Source organism: Schistocerca serialis, chromosome 2 (genome assembly GCF_023864345.2).
Source record: "Schistocerca serialis cubense isolate TAMUIC-IGC-003099 chromosome 2, iqSchSeri2.2, whole genome shotgun sequence".
Classification (NCBI taxonomy): domain Eukaryota; kingdom Metazoa; phylum Arthropoda; class Insecta; order Orthoptera; family Acrididae; genus Schistocerca; species Schistocerca serialis.
Genome location: NC_064639.1, coordinates 996115748 through 996136047, shown reverse-complemented (window position 1 = coordinate 996136047; position 20300 = coordinate 996115748). Strand labels below are relative to the sequence as shown.

At 44.6% G+C, this 20300-nt stretch overlaps 1 protein-coding gene across 1 annotated transcript in view; it reads right to left on the bottom strand.

Annotated features, from left to right (window-relative positions):
- The window catches only part of LOC126456579 (sterile alpha motif domain-containing protein 1-like), a 111074-nt gene that overhangs the window by 63341 nt on the left and 27433 nt on the right, over window positions 1-20300 (bottom strand). The window contains exon 2 of the mRNA XM_050092326.1: window positions 16997-17153. Within this exon, the coding sequence (XP_049948283.1) occupies window positions 16997-17153 (157 nt within the window). The remainder of the gene's footprint in view (window positions 1-16996; window positions 17154-20300) is intronic.

Below are 20300 nucleotides of genomic sequence, written 5' to 3'. Positions count from 1 at the left end.
CGCTGTTTATTATCTTTGGAAGTCCTATCGTAGAAACCTGATGTATGTTTGGATGAACACGCTTCCCTATCATTTGGAAGACTAATCTGCGAATTTATATTACGCAGTAAGGACCACAGGTCGGTTCACAACGGGGGCCATGGTACTCATCAGCTGGTCAATGGTGGCGCGGGCGGCCTTGTGAAGAAGCATTCGCAGTCCATCCGCGTCCTCCAACTTCCATTATCACTTGGTTTGGTGGCAGACGCTCCGTGCGCTCACAGCCGTAGTTCGGAGGGAGACGTCTCGCTACTTCCCCTTTAACTACGGCCTAAGTTTATCCTCAGTCTCAATTCCTTTTCATTTTGCTTCTCCGGCCGCGTCCTAGCACTATCCTCTGGCGGTCGCCCCTACTGCGTCTTAGTCGGCCATGCTTCTTGCTGTATCTCGTCCCTGCCCCCCCCCCCCCCCCCATTCCTCGCCTCTCCATCTCTCTCCGGAGATAAAAGCATCACAAATTAGGAGGCGCCTGGCGGTAAAGAGGACTTACGGAGGCAGCAAAACAAGAGCTTAATGTGGACGGAGAGCAGAACGAGAGGATGAGGTTCAGAGAGGGGGACTAGAGAAAGAACCAGTGGCAGAGGAAACGATGCGGTTGGAAGAAGGGAGAGGGAACGAAAGGCAGCGGGACCGCGTGTGGTTCGGAAAGACCGGAAAGCTAAAATGTGTCAAAGGGTGAATGTCGTACGTTCACGGGAAGAGATCAAACACGGGTCCGCTTTGTGATCCCTGTACCACGTGTAGGTCGTCACCGGCTGTCGATTTCTTGTCGTTTTTGTAGGCTTGTCTCTTATACGCTTCCGAGGCTCACATGTTATACTAATTTTGGAACGTGTGCCGCAAGCGAAACTGGCCTGCTGTTACTGTTGCCGTACGCCTTCGAAACGTAAGCGAGTGCCTCTTCCTCTATCTCTCTCTCCCTTCTCTCTCTACTTCTCTCTCGTTCTCGATCTCTCTCTCTCTCTCTCTCTCTCTCTCTCTCTCTCTCTCTCTTGGTACCAACTGCGACTTTTTCTAACAGCCGACGTCGGGTAACGACAGAGGAAAGTAAAGAGTAATACACAGGCTCAAAGAGGACAACAAAATAAGCCGCCCACACGGACCGTGAGTGAAGTTTGTGCACAACAAAGAGTCTCTTTAAAAATTCACTCTTCGGCACTTTATCGCGAAAAGCAAGCGTCGCTCGTAGCACAACCTGTAATCTATTCCTTCAATTATTCATCTCGAAAGCGTTGCAATAAACAGAGAAAGTTCCCTGACCGTCTACTTAACATGTCATGAACGAGGTACCTGAACACTTTGCTGAGGAAATATTTTTCGCACTAACGACGCGCTCGATAAACTTTCTATATTCCTGGAGTACGAAAAGATAAAAGGCGTATATACATAAAAAGAACTCTAGGTAATGGCATTTTAGGAACGTACGTGTCTGCTGCAAGTGTATTCATGAAACTGTTCAAAATCACAGTTGTTTTACAAGACGAATAGCGTAAGTCAAAACTGCATCCCTGACATATGTAATGATGTATCGAATCGTTGTAAAGGGCTTACATGTTTTGGTTACCACGACTACCGCAGATGTATCGCATGATTTGAGTGAGGGACTGGAGCAGTCAATCTCGCTCAGTCGGTGGCGAGCCAGCGTGTGTATTGGACCTCTGAAAACGCTACAACACACCTTCATCCGTCTACGGAATAATGCAGCGGAATATTTCAATATGTGTGGCCGGCCGAAGTGGCCGATCGGTTCTAGGCGCTACAGTCTGGAACCGCGCGACCGCTACGGTCGCAGGTTCGAATCCTGCCCCGGGCATGGATGTGTGTGATGTCCTTAGGTTAGTTAGATTTAAGTAGTTCTAAGTTCTAGGGGACTGATGACCTCAGCAGTCAAGTCGCATAGTACTCAGAGCCATTTGAACCATTTATGTGTGACATTCCCGGCCGTGAAAATATACATTTTGCAATTAAATTAATATTACAATGAACTGTAACTGGCTGTTCTTTATAGCTTGACTAACATCTTTAACCTTCAAAAATAGGTATCAAATTATTTAGTTTTCGTACCACAAACAGATTCCTGTCTAACAGACAACTCGAATAACTATGAAACAAGGCAACGCCAGGACATCAGCTGCTGTGTTAAACGTCATAATCACTCACGCATTCCATTACTGCTACTTGTATTACACGCTGATATAAGCTTACATTTAAACTGTAAGAGATACTTGGCTACAGTCTTAGTTAAAAACTTTTTAAGTCATAAATGCTTTTGTTTCGCAATTGTGCTCTTTTAGACTTGGTGACGTCAGAGTGGTATCGCTCGCTGAATTTTTAGCAAGTAAAGTGTCAAGAAGACTTTCATAAAAACATACGGGAGAATAATGACAATTTTATTAGATGGTTTGTATTGTTTGATGAATATGCTGATGTTACAGAAATAAAATATGATTTACATTGGGATGATTACGGCAGTTACAACTTTATAATTGATACCTGGACTTCCTGTTTTATTTATCTGTGGAACGACAACAGTAATATCGTGCCGATGCAAAGTCGTGTTATCAGAATAACTACCACGTTACTAGAAGGAGACGTAGAGAGCGTTAACAGTAGGACAAGACATTAGAATACATCTAGCACTAACTGAGGACGTTGAGTTTAGGTCCTACTCTGAGTTAAAGAGGTTAGTATAGAAGAGGACGTAATGGAGGGATGCATGAAACCAGTCAGAAGACTGATTACCCAAAAACAAATAAATATTTCTCTATGACGTGCAACATATGAACCTACCCACAACACACTTTTCTGTTAGGTGAAGAGAATATATGGCAGCCGTCTGGCTTTTAGTGCTTCTTCTCAGAGGGCAGCGTATTAAGGGATAGAGAGCTAGATGACCTAAGGCTCGGTGATACTAAGAGAAACTTTTACTCTAATGCACGTGTTTGTAAATGGAAACGAAGACGCCACTGAATTTGTGAAAAATCTCGGCTTACCGCTGAAAAATTGCGAATGTTCGTCTATCGCTTGCTCTCTGAAGGCGTTGGTGTTGGCTCCTTACCGAAAGAGAGCTACTACGAGTTTTGCTGAGCGGAGGAATGTACTTTTAGAAACCGCGAAATGTGGTAGTTTCTAGTACTGAAAATCACCAAGGTAGAAGATGTAGATGTCGGTGTAGTTGATGAGGTAAAAGCTCGGAGAGGAACAACGGTATCATTCTTTAGGCAGTTAGGATTTTGAAGTGATTTAATGATGATTTAAACTGAGTCGGAAGGTGTGTGTGTGTGTGTGTGTGTGTGTGTGTGTGTGTGTGTGTGTGTGTGCGTGTGTGTATGTGTGTGCGCTTCACTTTATTTATTTTTACCTTCTTTCAAATACCTTTTTCCTTATTATTAAAGTAGGTTTATAGAACATTCACGGACTGCAGCCGTGTCCAATACCAAGCACGAATTAAGCAGAGGAATCAGAAGAAGGGGTGTTTAGTTATATACTCTTATCTTCCCTGTCACGCGAGCAGTGATGAGCCTGACGACCAACAGTTAAACACCTTTCAGCCGCCAAGTTTCCAGTCTTATTTTATGTGGCAGCCAGTTTCACGTTTTACTCTACCATTTTCAGGCCCTGGCCGATGTGTAGGACGAATCTAACTCGGCTGTGATCAAAACAGGGGTCAGCAAAACTGGTATCTGTAGATCTATCAGAGCATTCTCACCGAAAGTTGTCACTATCCGTATAATTTAAAACGTGTGCAGGTCTTATTACCTCCCTGCTTGCCTCCGTGGGGATGGTTTTATCAGTGATTCACTGCACAGCCCACTACAGTGGTGGAATTTCTAGCATCAATCGTATTCACAGACGCCAGTCTTCACACCACCCACCCGTGGGGGACGGAGAAATAGCATCGTATGGCGGTAGCGACCCATTAGTACCGGTTCAGACTCAATGCGTGGACCAATAACCATTGGCGACAGCCTCGTGGGACCAGTCATCCTTACACATCGCATCACAGGCAAAGCATTTTTGCACTTCATGCAGGTGATCCGGCCACCCACGTTCGAAGACGTGCCTTTGCTGCCACAAAATGTAATGCGGTTACTAGCCGTACATAATGATGCTCCAGAACACTGCAGAGCGCATAGCTGAAACCCTGGTACAGACGGTACGTTCGCACTTGCCTGGAGTGTTCTCGTGTGTCTACATTCACTGAAACCTACACCGTCATAGACTTCCCTTGCAACGCATGTTCGGCCGTATATCCCTGTGATGCTTCTTGCTCCTTATCCTTTTAATTTCCTGCAGATTGTCTCCATGTAGCAAAATCAATCTGCCACTAAACATGACTATTCAAAGCAATTTTTCCCTACAGATTACCCTACTGCTACTGTGAAAGAAGTGATACTTCATATAAATAACCTAACACTAGGTTAGTCAGTAGCATTAGCGTGTAAATTTCGGAGACGAAATTAAAGCTTACCTGCAGTAAAACTCAATGCTTGCAGTTTTTTGATAGTGAACTCTTGTAAAAGCGAAATAAAATTGTCCTAAGGTGACCAAAAAGAAGATGAAGTAACCATACTTAATTCTTATGACTGAGCGTAGATGGAAGGCTTTCTTGGAAGCGTCATGTTAAGGATGATGTGCGGAAAATGAACATTGCTATCTACACTACAATGAGGTGACAAATGTCATCAGATGCCTCTAATACCTTGTCGGACTTTCTTTTACGCGGCATAGTGCAGCAATTCGACCAGGCATGGACTTAACAAATCGTTGGAAGCCCTTGCAGAACTATTGAGCCAAGCTGCTTCTATTTTGTTTCATCAGTCTTCTGACTGGTTTGATGTAACCCGTCACGAATTCCTCTCCTGTGTCAACCTCTTCATCTCAGAGTAGCACTTGCAACCTAAGTCTTCAATTATTTGATGGATGTATTCCAATGACTGTCTCCAATTACAGTTTTTGCCCTCTACAGCTCCCTCTGGTAGCACTGAAGTCATTCCCTGATGTCTTAAAAGACGTCCTATCATTCTATCCCTTCTCTTTGTCACTACTTTCCAGATGTTCCTTTCCTCTCTGAGTCGGTGCAAAACCTCCTCAAGCCTTTCCTTATCAGTCCACCTAATTTTCAAAAATCGTCTGTAACACCACATCTCAAATGCCTCGATTCTCTTCTGTTCCGGTATTCCCACAGTCCATGTTTCAACATCATACAATGCTGTATTCCAAACCTACACTCCCAGAAATTTCTTACTCAAGTTAGGGTCTATGTTTGATAGTAGCAGAGTTCTCTCGGCCAGCACTGCCAATGCTAGTCTGCATTTTATGTTCACCTTGTTACATCCGTCATTGGTTATTTTGCTGCCTACGCCGCAGAGTTCCTTAACTTCATCTACTTTGTGACCATCAATCCTAATGTTAAGTTTATCGTTGTTCTCATTTCAAGTATTTACGTCTTTCATCGATTTGCTCTCATTAGACTGTTCATTCCATTCAGGAGACCATGCAATTCTTCTTCACTTTCACTCAGGACAGCAACGTCATCAGCGAATCATACCATTGCTATCCTTCCTGCTTGGATTTTAATTCCACTCCCGAATCTTTATTTCCAACATTGCTTCTTCGATCTACAGATTGAACAGTAGGGACGAATGACTACGGCCCTGTCTTACAGCCATTTCAATCCTAGCACTTCGTTCTTGGTCGGCCGTTATTATTATTCCCTCTTGGCTGTTTTCTACATATTGTAAATGACCGGTCTCTCCTTAGAGCATACCCCTACCTTACTCAGAATTTCGAACATTTTGCACAATTTTACACTGTCGAACGCTTTTTCCAGGTCGACAAACCCTATGAATGTGTCTTGATTTTTCTTTAGTCTTGCTTCCATTATCATCCGTAGTGTCAAAATTTCCTCTCTCTGTGTCTTTACCTTTCCTATAGCCAAACTGATCGTCATCTAACAAAACCTCAATTTTTTCCCATTCTTATATATATTACTTTTGCAAGCAATTTGTATGCATGACCTGTTAAGCTGACTCTGAGATAGTTCTCGCACTTGGCAACTCTTGCATTCTTCAGAACTGTGTGGATGATATTTTTTCGAAAGTCAGACGGTATGTCGACAGACTCATACAGTCTACACAACAACGTAAGTAGTCATTTTGTTGCCACTTCCCCCAATGAAATTAAACATTCTGATGGAATGTTATCTAACCCTTCTGCCTTATTTGATCTTAAGTCCTCCAAAACCCTCTTAAATTTTAATTCTAATATTGGATCCGCTACTCTTCTAAGTCGACTCCTGTTTCCTCTTCTATCACCTCAGACAAACAGGCAAATCCTCCCCCTCATACAGGTCTTCAGTATACTCTTTCCACCGATCCGCTCTCTTCTCTGCATGTAACAGTGGAATTTCCGTCACACTCTTAAGGTTACCAATCTTGCTTTTAATTTCACTGAACGTTGTTCTGAGTTTCCTATACGCTGAGTCAGTCCATCCAACAATCATTTCTCTTTCGACATCTTCACATTTTTCATGCAGCCATTTCATTGCAGTTCCCATTTATTTCATTCCCCATCGAATTGCATTTCTGTATTTTTTGAATTTCCCTGAACATTTTTGTTCTTCCTTGTTTCATCGATCAACTGAAATATCTCTTCTGTTACTAACGGATTCTTCGCAGTTACCTTTTTGTACCAATGTTTTCCCTTCGAACTTCTGTGATTGCCCTTTTTTTCAGATGTCCATTCCTTTACTGCCTACTGAGGTATTCCTATTGCTGTATCTATAGCCTTAGAGAACATCAAGCGTATCTCGTCTTTCCTTAGTGACACTGTATCCCCCACCTTTGCGTATGGATTCTTCCTGATAAATCTCTTAGACTTAGGACTGCTCTTCATCACTACTTAATTGTGATCTGAGACTCTGTTCCTGGGTACGCCTTACAATCTAGTATACATATTTCGGAATCTCTATCTGAATATGATGCAGTCTAACTCAAATCTTCACGCATTATCTGGCCTTTACCAAGCTTACTTCTCATCTTGTGGTTCCTGGACAGAGTCTACGCAATTACTAGCTGAAATTTATTACAGAACTCATTTAGTCTTTCTTGTCTCTGATTATTTGTCCCAAACGCATAGTCTCCTGTAATCTTTCCTTCTACTCCTTCCCTTACGCCTGCAATCCAGTCCCCCATGACGAATAGATTTTAATCTCCTTTTACATAATGTATTACCCTTTCAATATCCTCTTATACTTCCTCTGTCTCTTCATCTTCAGCTTGCGACGTATACATGTGCTCCTGAGGTATCGTTGTCGGTGTTGGTTTGCTGTCATTCTGATAAAAACAACCCTTTCACAGAAATTTTCACAGTAGCTCACACCGTGCCCCATCTTCCTATTCATAACGAATCCTACTCCCGTTATACTATTTTTTGCTGCTGTTAGTATTACCCTATACTTACCTGACCATGGATCCTTGTCTTCTTTTCACTTCACTTCACTGACCCCTACTATATCTAGATTGAGCCTTTCATTTCCCTTTTCAGATTTTCTAGCTTTCCTACCACGTTCATGCTTTTGACACTCCACGCTCCGACTCGTAGAACTTTATTCTTTCAGTGGTTGTTCAATCTTTATCTCATGGTTATCTTCCCCTTGGCAATCTCCTCCCGGAGGTCCGATGGGAGACTATTCCGGAATCTTTGGCCAATGTTTTCAATTAAAGGCCACGTGCCCTGTGGATACACGTTATGTGTGTTTAACGCAGTGATTTCCATTACCTTCTGCATTCACATGCCGCTGATTATTTCTGATTCATCCGCTTTAGAGGCAGCTTCCCACACTAAGGACAAAAAAAATGGTTCAAATGGCTCTGAGCACTATGGGACTTAACATCTATGGTCATCAGTCCCCTAGAACTTAGAACTACTTAAACCTAACTAACCTAAGGACAGCACACAACAACCAGCCATCACGAGGCAGAGAAAATCCCTGACCCCGCCGGGAATCGAACCCGGGAACCCGGGCGTGGGAAGCGAGAACGCTACCGCACGACCACGAGATGCGGGCACTAAGGACAAGAGAGTGACCTGAACCTCTGTCCGCTCCTCAGCCCTCTTTGACACGGCCCTTGCCAAAATGAGTGTGACTTCTTATGTCGGAAGTCTTCATCCGCCAACAAAGTGTAAGCTGCAGCGGGTTTCGAACCCAGGACCGAGGACGTTTTGACCACTAACCAAAGACACTATTCCTAGACCACGGGTGGCTGGAAATGTGGTATGCTGCCCCTATAGGCATCCATAATTGCGAAAATGTTGCCGATGCTGGATTTTGTGCAAGGAACTGACCTCTCGATTACGTCCCATAAATGATCGATGGGTTTCATGTCGGATGGTCTGGATGGGCAAATAATTCTCTCGAACTGTCCAGAATGTTCTTCAAACTAATCGCGAACAGCTGTGGCCCGATTACATCAAGCACTGACACCCGTAAACATTCCATCGTTGATTCGGAAGTTAATGAGAGGCTTTACCTTGTCTTCAGGTACCCGAACATAACCATTTTCAGTGAATTATCGGTTCAATTATACCAGAGGATCAAGTACATTCCATCTAAACACAGCCCGCACCATTATGGACTCACCACAAGCTAGCACTGAGGCTTGTTGACAACTTGGGTCCATGGCTTCAAAAATGGCTCTGAGCACTATAGGACTTAACTGCTGTGGTCATCAGTCCCCTAGAACTTAGAACTACTTAAACCTAACTAACCTAAGGACATCACACGCATCAATGCCCGAGGCAGGATTCGAACCTGCGACCGTAGCGGTCACGCGGTTCCAGACTGTAGCGCCTAGAACCGCACGGCCACTCCGGCCGGCGGTCCATGGCTTCGTGGGGTCACATTCGAACTGTGCCATCAGATCTTATCAACTGAAACTGGGAATCATCCGACCAGGCGGCGGTAAGTCCTGTAGAATCCAACCGATATGGTTACGAGTCCAGGAGAGGCGCTGCAGGCGATGTCGTGCTGTTAGCAAAGGCACTCGCGTCGGTCGTCTGCTGCCATAGCCCATTAAAGCCACATTTCACCGCCCTGTCCTAAGGGATGCGCTCGTCGTACGTCCCACATTGATTGCTGCCGTTATTTCACACACTTTTGCTTGCCTATTAGCACTGACAACTCTACTCAAATACAGATACTCTCGGTCGTTAAATGAAGGCCGTCGGCCTCTGCGTTGTCCGTGGTGAGAGGTAATGCCCTAAATTTAGGATTCTCGGCACGATCATTACACTATGGATCTGGCAATACTGAATTCCCTAATGACTTCCGAAATGGAATGTCCCATGCGTCTAGCTCCAACTACCATTCCGTGTTCAAAGTCTTAATTCTCGTCGCGTGACCATAATCATGTCGCAAACCTTTTTACCCTTTTACACCTGTTTACGTGCTACTACCGCCATTTGTATGTGTGCATAACGCTATGCCATGACTTTTCTCATCTTAGTGTATCAGAATGGTCTCTACTGTTTCTGACACTGAAGGGCTAAAGCTTTTGTACTTTGCTTCCTTCACTGTCTTATCACGTATGACGTAATGTTTTGGGGTAAGTCTGTGCACTCATCAAGAATAATCTTACCTCAGAAGGGCAGTCAAAGTAAAGTGCGTTGTCACTTCATCGACTCCGAGTAGGTCGTCGTTCAGGCGTCTCAGAGTTCTAACTTTGTCATTCCTATATATTTTTTTCCATCATGGTATATGCTGCCGACAGTATTGACTCACTGAGAAGAAACTGCAACGTTCTTCCAGAGAACACTACATGGAGAAAAATATACGTACGAGGCGTGTTTTTAAGTAAGTACCGTTTTGAAATAAAAAAAAAAAAACGTGCTAAGGTATCTCAATAATTTTATTTTTACATGGAAGCCTGTACCTTAATTTACTTTTCTACATAATTTCCGTCAATATTGAGCCACTTGTTATATCGTTGTACCAGTTTTAGAATATCCTCCTCATAGAAGTCTGCCGCCTGACTTGTTAACCACTGCATCAACACTGTTTTGACTTCGTCATCGTCTTGAAGACGCCGACCGCCCAGGTGTTTCTTCAAGTGCAGGAACAGATGGTAGTCACTGGGCGCAAGATCGGGGCTGTACGAAGGATGACCTAGAGTTTCCAATCGAAAAGATGTGTGGTCTGATTCACCACATGCGGGCGGGCATTGTCTTGCAGCAGAACGATGCCCTTGCTCAACTTCCATGGACTGTTGCTTTGATTCTGGTGTGACGTAGGCCACCCATATTTCATCGCCCGTGATAATTTGCCTTAAGAAATCATCACCGTTGTTGTGATACCGCTCAAGGAAAGTCAATGCACTGTCTAAACGTTTGGTTTTGTGCACATCCGTCAACATTTTCGGTACCCAACGTGCCCACAATTTTCGGTAATTCAAGTGCTCGGTCACAATGCCATATAAAACACTACGAGAAACATTAGGAAAGTCATCCCGCAAGGAGGAAATCGTAAAGCGTCTGTTTTCTCTCACCTTATTGTCCACTTCCTGCACCAAACTTTCATTAACGACAGAAGGACGCCCACTCCGTTGTTCATCATGCACACTTGTGCGGCCATCTTTAAATGCTCTCACCAACTTTCTTACCATTTCATCACTCATAATGTTTTCTCCGTAAACTGCACAGATCTCACGATGAATATCGATCGCTTTTAGGCCTTTAGCACTAAGAAATCTTATAACAGCCCGTACTTCACAGTCGGCGGGACTCACGATTATCGAAGGCATCTTAAACACTCAGTAGACAACGTAAACAAGGAAGAATCAGACTGTAATGGTGTCAGTGCTGTAGATTAAGGTACAGGCTTTCATGTACAAAATAAAATTATTGAGATATCTTAGCACGTCTTTTTTAAATTTCAAAACGGTACTTACTTAGAAAAGACCATAGCATTCCTTTAACTATGTACTAATTCGTTCCATGATAAAATATCTTTGACTCTCATGGTGCCACGGAACCTGATAGATAAACAATTAAATAAATAAACATCAGGAGCAATAAACCACTCACTTTGTTTAATGGTGCTAAATAATAGTTTTACATTACGTGTCAGAATACGCATTTTAGCTACGAGACGCGCCGTAAACATGTCTGAGTGCACAATACAGCCGCCAGTTCGATATAAGTGCGCGTTTCTTCGGGAGCCGGGACGGGGAGCGCGTTAAGAATCTGAATAAAAAGTGCGCTGCGCGCATCCCGCGCCGATATCTCCCGTGAGTTACGGCTGCAGTCCCGCGCTCGGCTGTCGATAAAAACGGGCCGATTTACAGGAAGGGATCACATAAAAATTGCTTCACAAATCACAGTGATAAAAACAATAAGCTACGGGGCAAACAGCTCGCGAGCGCTAGTTCATGGAAGCGGAAAAACATTGACACAAACGCACATTTATCTAGTACTACCGTACGGAACTGCCGAAAGCTACTAAAATTTATGAAGTACGTGCCGGAAAAGGACGGTTGGCGACAAATACCGGTGGTAGTGCTGTCTTAAAAAAAATAATATCACCTGATTCCGGTACGAAAGTGTTTCTGCAGAATGTAGCTGCGAATCGCGATCCGGATCTCCACTTCTAGGGCGGCCGCTGGACTGTAATACGTCTTCCGAGTCAAAACAAGTTCGACCGGACAAGTGAGGTCACGAGCTGACCTGCGTTCAAAGTGACCACACAAAGCAATACAGCAATCATTTCAAGATCTGTTACCTCCTGGAAACTTGTCCGTCCCTAGTAGGAAAGAATTATTGAAATTCAGTGATAGATTAGAACTGGGACTCGAATCGTTTGCTTGTCGCATTCAAATCCTCTATCGACTGAGCTGTCGAGGAATGACTCAGCTTCAGAGCTTTACTTTCACCAGTACCTCTACCCTACTTTCCAGGCTTCAAAAAAGTTCTAGTGCACACTCACTCTACAGCAAAGTGGAAAGAAATTCGTTGTACGCTGAGCAACAAAATTAAAGGATCACTTTTTCGAAACTCCGTAATTGTCTCGCATCCCAACGAACAAGTTCGAAATTTGGCTCAAAGGTGTCTTCAGTCTTCCTCTGTAATGGTGCCAAAGCATGGCGCCCTGCGACGCCACCCTCCGGCCCAGCAAGGCTTCGAACAGTAAAGGCCACAGAGTGGGTTGATGATGCCCCATAGGCCCAAATTTCACCACCATTCTGCCCAACGCCATTGTGGACATTTAGCGAGATGGTAAGGTCGCCACATATCTTCTTCCACCATTTCACCGCTTCATTGTCCGCCCCGGGTAGCTGAGTGGTTAGCGCGACAGAATGTCAATCCTAAGGGCCCGGGTTCGATTCCCGGCTGGGTCGGAAATTTTCTCCGGTCAGGGACTTCCTGTTCTGTTGTCCTACCCATCATCATTTCATCCCCATTGACGCGCAAGTCGCCGAAGTGGCGTCAAATCGAAAGACTTGCACCTGGTGAACGATTTACTCGGAGGGAGGCCCTAGTCACGCGACATTTACATTTACGCTTCGTTTGTTACCTCTGCGGTGGAGGTCACAACGGCGACACCCGGAGTTGAAATCCCGCAGTTTTCTTATGGTTGCCCGAGGGAAACCTTTCAGACACACCGCCGCTCAGTATTGACACGAAAAGCCTCAGCGGGAGGCATAAAGGGCATCAATGAAATTATATCTTCCCTTGGGGCGTTGGTTCCCTTACATTTAGAAGTCTAAAACCACCGTTTACAATGCAATAGGCAACAGAATTTACCACGTCCGAAGCCGCTGCAACCCCACTGAACGTGATTCGACCAAAGTGGAGCGCAGTGCGATCGCATTTTGGTTCTGGTATTCTGGGTGGAACCACTATGGACCTTCAAAACCATTCGGCGAAATTTGAGCGTAATCCGAAGCAGCAAAAGCTTTTCAAGCGCTTCTGTTTTGCGCCCTCCTGCACCGGGTCAGGAAGCCGGGGAGGGGGGCGAGGGGGGAAGGCGAAAATAAAATGTCAAATAGTCCCTTTAAGACCCCGCAGACCGGCGACTTTGTTGAGCATCTGTCGGAAACCTCCACGCCCATTTAGTCTCGCAACTGCTCTAACACCTGAAGGTAGGCAAGCTGCACCTAAACGTTGTTAAGGGGTTGCCTAACCCTCAGGCGCTAGAGCAGTAAAAAAGGCAGAATCGGTGTCGAAGTTTCTGACAATACATTTTTAACGTGCCCAACTAAGATGCTTTGGTGGCATATTTAACCCATCTTGAAGCTCACATGAACTTCTGAGCTGTGACCTTTTCTTGGCAGTTGTCGACATCGTGCTGTTTGAAGCATTTCTGAACGCGAGGGTGCCGTTACAGGAGGACCACGCTTTTGAGCCATTACGGAGCAAGGTCGTAGACACCTTTGCCAGATTTAAAACTTGACCCTATGACCTATCTTAGGAGACAGGTTAAGGAAAGACAAACTTACATTTATAGCGCTTGTAGACTTACAGAAAGCCATTGACAATGTTAACTGGAACACTCTCTTTGGAATGCTGACGGCAGCAGGGATAAAATACAGGGCGCGAAAGGCTATTTACAAATTGTACAGAAGCCAGACGGCGGTGTTAAGAGTCGAGGGCCGTGAAAGGGAGATAGTGGTTAAAAAGGGTGTGGAACAGGGTTGTAGCGTATCCCTGATGTTATTCAATATCTATATTGATCAAGTAGTAGAGGAGGCCAAAGAAAAATTTGTAGTAGGAATTGAAGTTCAGCAGAAGAAATAAAAACCTTGAGTTTTGCTAATGTCGTTGTAATTCTGACAGACAGCAAAGCACTTCGAATAGCAGTTGAACGGAGTGGACAGTTTCTTGAAAGAAGGGTATAAAACGTACTTCAACAAAATAAAAACAAGAATAATGGAATGTAGTCGAATTAAATCTGGTGATGCGAAGAGAATCTAATTAGGAAACGAATCATTTAAAGTAGTAGATGAATTTTACTACTTGGGCAGTAAAATTACTGACGTTGCCTGAAGTAGACAAGATATAAAATGTAGACAGGCAATGGGATAACATTTCTGAAGAAGAGTAATTTGTTAACATCAAACATAGATTTAAGTGTTAGGAAGTCACTTCTGAAAGTATTTGTGTGGAGTGTAGCCCCGTTTCGAAATGAAACATAAACGACGAACAGTTTATATAAAAAGAGAAGAAAAGCTTTCGAAATGTGGTGCTACGGAAGACTGCTGAAGATTAAATCGGTCCATCACGTAACTGATGAGGAAGACCTGATTAGAATTGGGGTGATGAGAAATGTGTGGCACGACTTGACCAAAAGAAGAGGTCGGTTGATTGGACACAATTCTGAAACATCAAGGGATTAGAAATTTGGTACTGGAGGGAAGCATTGGAGGTGGAAATCGTAGAGGGAGACCAAGAGATAAATACAGTAAGCAGATTCAGAAGGATGTAGGTTGCAGTAGGTACTGGAAGATGAAGAAGCTTGCACAAGATAGAGTAGCATGGAGAGCTGCATCAAACCAGTCTCAGGACTGAAGACCACAACAACAATTTCACTATCAGATCACCCTCACACTAAGTATGTGATATCGCACTTGGTGCTCTATTGGTCCAGAAATAACTAAATGAAATGTGTTGAAACACGTACCTGCAGAGCAAAACGTGCGAGATCGACTCCTAGAAAGTCCACGGATTTTTTTTTCCCCTATCTGAGTAGAGCCTAGCATTCACCTTTCACTGATGTGTAGATAAGCCAGGAACAACATGTGGTTCGGATTCCGCAGTAAAGTGTGCATCTCTTTTTCCCGGCAGGATTAATGAGGGAGGTCACACACACGTAAGTAGCTGAAGCGGCGTCCAATTGAATTTCTCATGGTCTTGGACGCACACAAAAGTATAATTATTACACATTTATTGATGACATATATTCGTGTCTGATACATTTAAAGTTTCTTATATGTGGTTAAGCGCAAAATGTTGCTGCACCCCACTTGAAAATAGCTACATAATCGAGAATGCAATAGTGGATTTTATGAAATTAATTTCAACACTCATAGGCGACGCTAAGACCTTTCAAAAATCAGTAAGCTACTAAATGATGGTATTGGATAGATAAAGTTAAGAACAAAGTTCATTTAGACAACATTGAAGCAGGCCGGCCGCTGTGGCCGAGCGGTTCTAGGCGCTTCAGTCCGGAACCGCGCTGCTGATACGGTCGCAGGTTCGACCCCTGCCTTGGCATGGATGTGTGTGATGTCCTCAGATGTTAAGTCCCATAGTGTTTAGAGCCATTTGAACCATTTGATAAGCCGTTGCAGTTGTGACTGGAATCAGTGGATGAAAATGGAAATAGCTGGAAGGAAACCAATGGAGAATGGATCCACAAATTAAACAGTTTAAATAACTTTAACTGAGGAAAATCGAACCGAAAGATACGTACGAAAACATGGGGACTGCCGGTGCCTAATTTGGAAACTAAAGAATAAGAAATTTGCGTTTTGATTGGTCATCACTCTCTCGATATCTCGCAAAAGATGTCAAACTTGCATATAATGAAATATTTTCTTATATATTTTGGGCCTCCTACCAACTTGTTACCTGGGTGGAACAAATAAGAATTACCTAGCGTAGTAATGTAAAACAGTTTGTTAAAGAGCGAACATTCTGGCTAAGTTGAACGGTGTAAATTTTGATATTCGGCGGCACTCTTCTATGAAATCTGAGCGAGTCAGCGCAGTGGGTAGCACATTGGACTCGCATTCGGGAGGACGACGGTTCAAACCCGCTTGCAGCCATCCAGATTTAGGTTTCCCGCCGTTTCCCTAAATCGCTCCGGGCAAACGCCGGGATGTTCCCTTTCAAAGGGCACTTCCGATTTCTTTCCCCATTCCTTGACACAATCCGAGCTTGCGCTCCGTCCCTATTACCTCGATGTCGGCGGAACGTTAAACTCAGTCTTCCTTCCTTGCTATTCTGTGCAAATAGTGCCTACCAAAGCTGAATAGTTACTACCTGGGTCGGAGTAAGTAAGAATTTCCCTTCGTAGTGATACGAATTAATTGCTGAAAAGCGTATTAAGAATTACCGGCCGGCCAGTGTGGCCGAGTGGTTCTAGGCGCTTCAAGCCTGGAACCGCACGACCGCTACGGACTCATGACCTCAGATGTTAAATCCCATAGTGCTCAGAGCCATTTGAACCATTTTTAAGAATTACCCTTGCATGGTAACATGGATTCATTTGCTAAAGAGCAAATATGTTGGTAAGTTTGTATGGCGCAAATATTCCTAATCAGAGGCACTGTTCTAGGCAAGTGGTGAGTACTAAAGCTCAATAGCGATTGCCTGGTTCGCACCCAGAGGTTATTAATAATTACCCTGCGTATTAATGTGGATTAATGTTCTAAATAGTGAATATTTTGGTCAGCTAGTTTTGCTAATCAGTGGCAGTGATTACTGAGTGCAAAATTCGATTAGTGGTTGCCTGAATCAAACCCTTTAAGAACTGATTTACGCAGTAATGCGGATTAATATACTAAAGATTGAATATTTTGGTAAGCCATATGGTGCAAAATTTTGTTAATCAGTGCCACTATTCTAAGAGACTTAGAAGTATGAAAGCCAGCTACTTCTCAGGAACGCTAGAGAAAGAAAACGAAACAAAGCCCGTATATCACCAGTTTTGATTTATCTCGTCCGTTGCTGCAGTGTCGTGATTTTTCGTCCCTGCTATTCCCAAGCGAGCGGCAAAAGGGTGGTAGAGAGAGAGAGAGATAGAGGAGGAGGAGGGAGAAGCGGTTGGGGGCCAAAAGGGGAGGGCAGAGGCTGCAAGGACGGCGGGGTGCCTCTGTTGGACCAACTTTGCTCCGACTGGCGTCCGCCCCTTTTTTCCCGACGAGTTCGCTTGCTTTCCCTCAGCCCAGGGCATTACATAAACTTATTTCTTGCCGACGCTGTCTGAGGCAAGTGCCAAAAAACTTGTGCCCGCCGCTCGCGCCGGCGCGCAGGGGGTCGCCCTGCGGGGACGGCCGGAAACACACGAACAAGCTGCTCGGCGCGGTCGCGAACGCAGCCGACGCGGAGCTGCGCTGCGCAAATAAAAGAATCGCGGCCTACTGTGCCGGGTTAACTGCTCGCGGACCCACCGCCGCCGCGTAATTGGTCACATAAACAGTGCGGCCGTATTGTTGTTATGCAGGGCGACGCCTTATCTGCGGAAACGCTTCCCAGACTACTTTGCGTCCTCTGCGGAACCGCCGTTTCCGCCACACTAATGCCCTTCCGCCAGTGCGGCTTTCCATCTAGGTGCCCTCACTCTACAGTGAAAATGGGTGCAACGCACGGTACTTCCATGCAGCACTCCTACATAGAGTAGCGGAAACAGCGTGTGTCGAACTTTAGGGTCAAAGTATAGGTAAAGGGTGTATTGTTCCTCCTCCGACGAGGTCGTTAGTAGATCTGCATCTACGTGCACATCTCCATTACTCTGTATTTCACAATTAAGTGACTGGCAGAGAGCTCCTCGAATGACCTCCAAACTATACAGACGGGATAAAAAAATCGCAACACCAAAAAAAGGGTTGTTGTTGTTGTTGCTGTTGTGGTCTTCAGTCCTCCGACTGGTTTGATGCAGCTCTCCACTCTACCCTATCCTGTGCAAGCTTCTTCATCTCCCAGTACTTGCTGCAACCTACATCCTTCTGAATCTGCTTAGTGTATTCATCTCTTGGTCTCCCTCTATGATTTTTACCCTCCACGCTGCCCACCAATGCTAAATTTGTGATCCCTTGATGCCTCAGAACGTCCTACCAACTGGTCCCTTCTTCTTGTCAAGTTGTGCCACATACTCCTCTTCTCTCCAATTCTATTCAATACCTCCTCATTAGTTATGTGATCTACCCATCTGATCTTCAGCATTCTCCTGTAGCACCACATTTCGAAAGGTTCTATTCTCTTCTTGTCCGAACTATTTATCGTCCATGTTTCATTTCCATACATGGCTACACTCCATACAAATACTTTCAGAAACGACTTCCTGACACTCAAATCTATACTCGATGTTAACAAATGCCGGCCGCGGTGGCCGTGCGGTTCTGGCGCTGCAGTCCGGAACCGCGGGACTGCTACGGTCGCAGGTTCGAATCCTGCCTCGGGCATGGGTGTGTGTGATGTCCTTAGGTTGGTTAGGTTTAAGTAGTTCTACGTTCTAGGGGACTTATGACCTAAGATGTTGAGTCCCATAGTGCTCAGAGCCATTTGAACCATTTTTTTTGTTAACAAATTTCTCTTCTTCAGAAACGCTTTCCTTGCCTTTGTCAGTCTACATTTTGTATCTTCTCATCAGTTATTTTGCTCCCCAAATAGCAAAGCTCCTTTACTACTTTAAGTGTCTCATTTCCTAATCTAATTCCCTCAGCATCACCCGACTTAATTCGACTACATTCCATTATCCTCGATTTGCTTTTGTTGATGTTCATCTTATATCCTCCCTTCAAGACACTGTCCATTCTGTTAGAGTAATGAAATTCTGGGTTTACATTTGAGTTCGTAACATATTTCAATGATTACCACTGCAATACCACAGGTTAATTTAACCGCGAAATATGAAATGCTGATATATTAATAACCGGTCTAATCACCAGAATGCGAACACGCGAACGTGCACGCGTTGTGTTGTACAGGCGCCAGTTGTCAGTTTGTGTAATGGAGTTCTTTGCCTGTTGCACGTGGCCTGTTAATACAGGAACGGTTAATGCTGTATGAAGATGATGCCAGAATTTTCATCCGATTATGTCGGATATGCGCTCGACTGAAGACATATCTGGTGATCGAGTAGGCCAAGGCAACATGTCGACTGTCTGTAGAGCATGTTGGGTTACAACAGTGGTATTTGGGCCAGCGTTATCCTGTTGGAAAACAGTCCTGTAATCCTGTTCGTGAATGAAATCACTACCGACTGAATCACCAGACTGACGTACAAATTCGCAGTCAGGGCGCGTGGGATAACAAAGTGAGTCTTTCTGCTGTCATGCGATATCGGCCCTCAGACCATTGTCCTATATGTATGTCCAGTACGTCCATCAAGCGACAGGTTGGTTGCAAAACCTCAGCTGCCCTCTCTCTCTAACCAATAGAAGGACGTCAGTGACACCGAAACGGTATTAGCTTTCATCAGAAAAGACAACATACGTCCAACCTGCCATCCAGTGAGCTCTTGCCTGACACTACTGAAGTCGGGAGCGGCGGTGATTTAAGGTCAGCGGAATGCACGCTACAGGGCGCCTGGCTTGAAGCAGTCTACATCTACATTTATACTCCGCAAGCCACCCAACGGTGTGTGGCGGAGGGCACTTTACGAGTCACTGTCATTACCTCCCTTTCCTGTTCCATTCGCGTATGGTTCGCGGGAAGAACGACTGCCGGAAAGCCTCCGTGCGCGCTCGAATCTCTCGAATTTTACATTCGTGATCTCCTCGGGAGGTATAAGTAGGGGGAAGAAATATATTCGACACCTCATCCAGAAACGCACCCTCTCGAAACCTGGACAACAAGGTACACCGCGATGCAGAGCGCCTCTCTTGCAGAGTCTGCCACTTGAGTTTGCTAAACATCTCAGTAACGCTATCACGCTTACCAAATAACGCTGTGACGAAACGCGCCGCCATTCTTAGGATCTTCTCTATCTCCTCCGTCAACCCAACATGGTACACTGATGAGCAATACTCAAGTATAGGTCGAACGAGTGTTTTGTAAGCCACCTCCTTTGTTGATGGACTACATTTTCTAAGGACTTTCCCAATGAATCTCAACCTGGTATCCGCCTTACCAACAACTAATTTTATGTGATCATTCCACTTCAAATCGTTCCGCACGCATACTCCCAGATATTTTACAGAAGTAACTGCTACCAGTGTTTGTTCCGCTATCATATAATCATATAATAAAGGATCCTTCTTTCTATGTATTCGCAATACATTACATTTGTCTATGTTAAGGGTCAGTTGCCACTCCCTGCAACAAGTGCCTATCCGCTGCAGATCTTCCTGCATTTCGCTGCAATTTTCTAATGCTGCAACTTCTCTGCATACTAAAGCATCATCTGCGAAAAGCCACATGGAAGTAACAGATTTGGAACAGTTCGTTATGTCACTGCGGTGCCAACTGTTGCTGACATTGCTGCTAGAGATGCAGTGAGATGTGTCAGAACCATACGCTGAACACGATGGTCTTTCCTC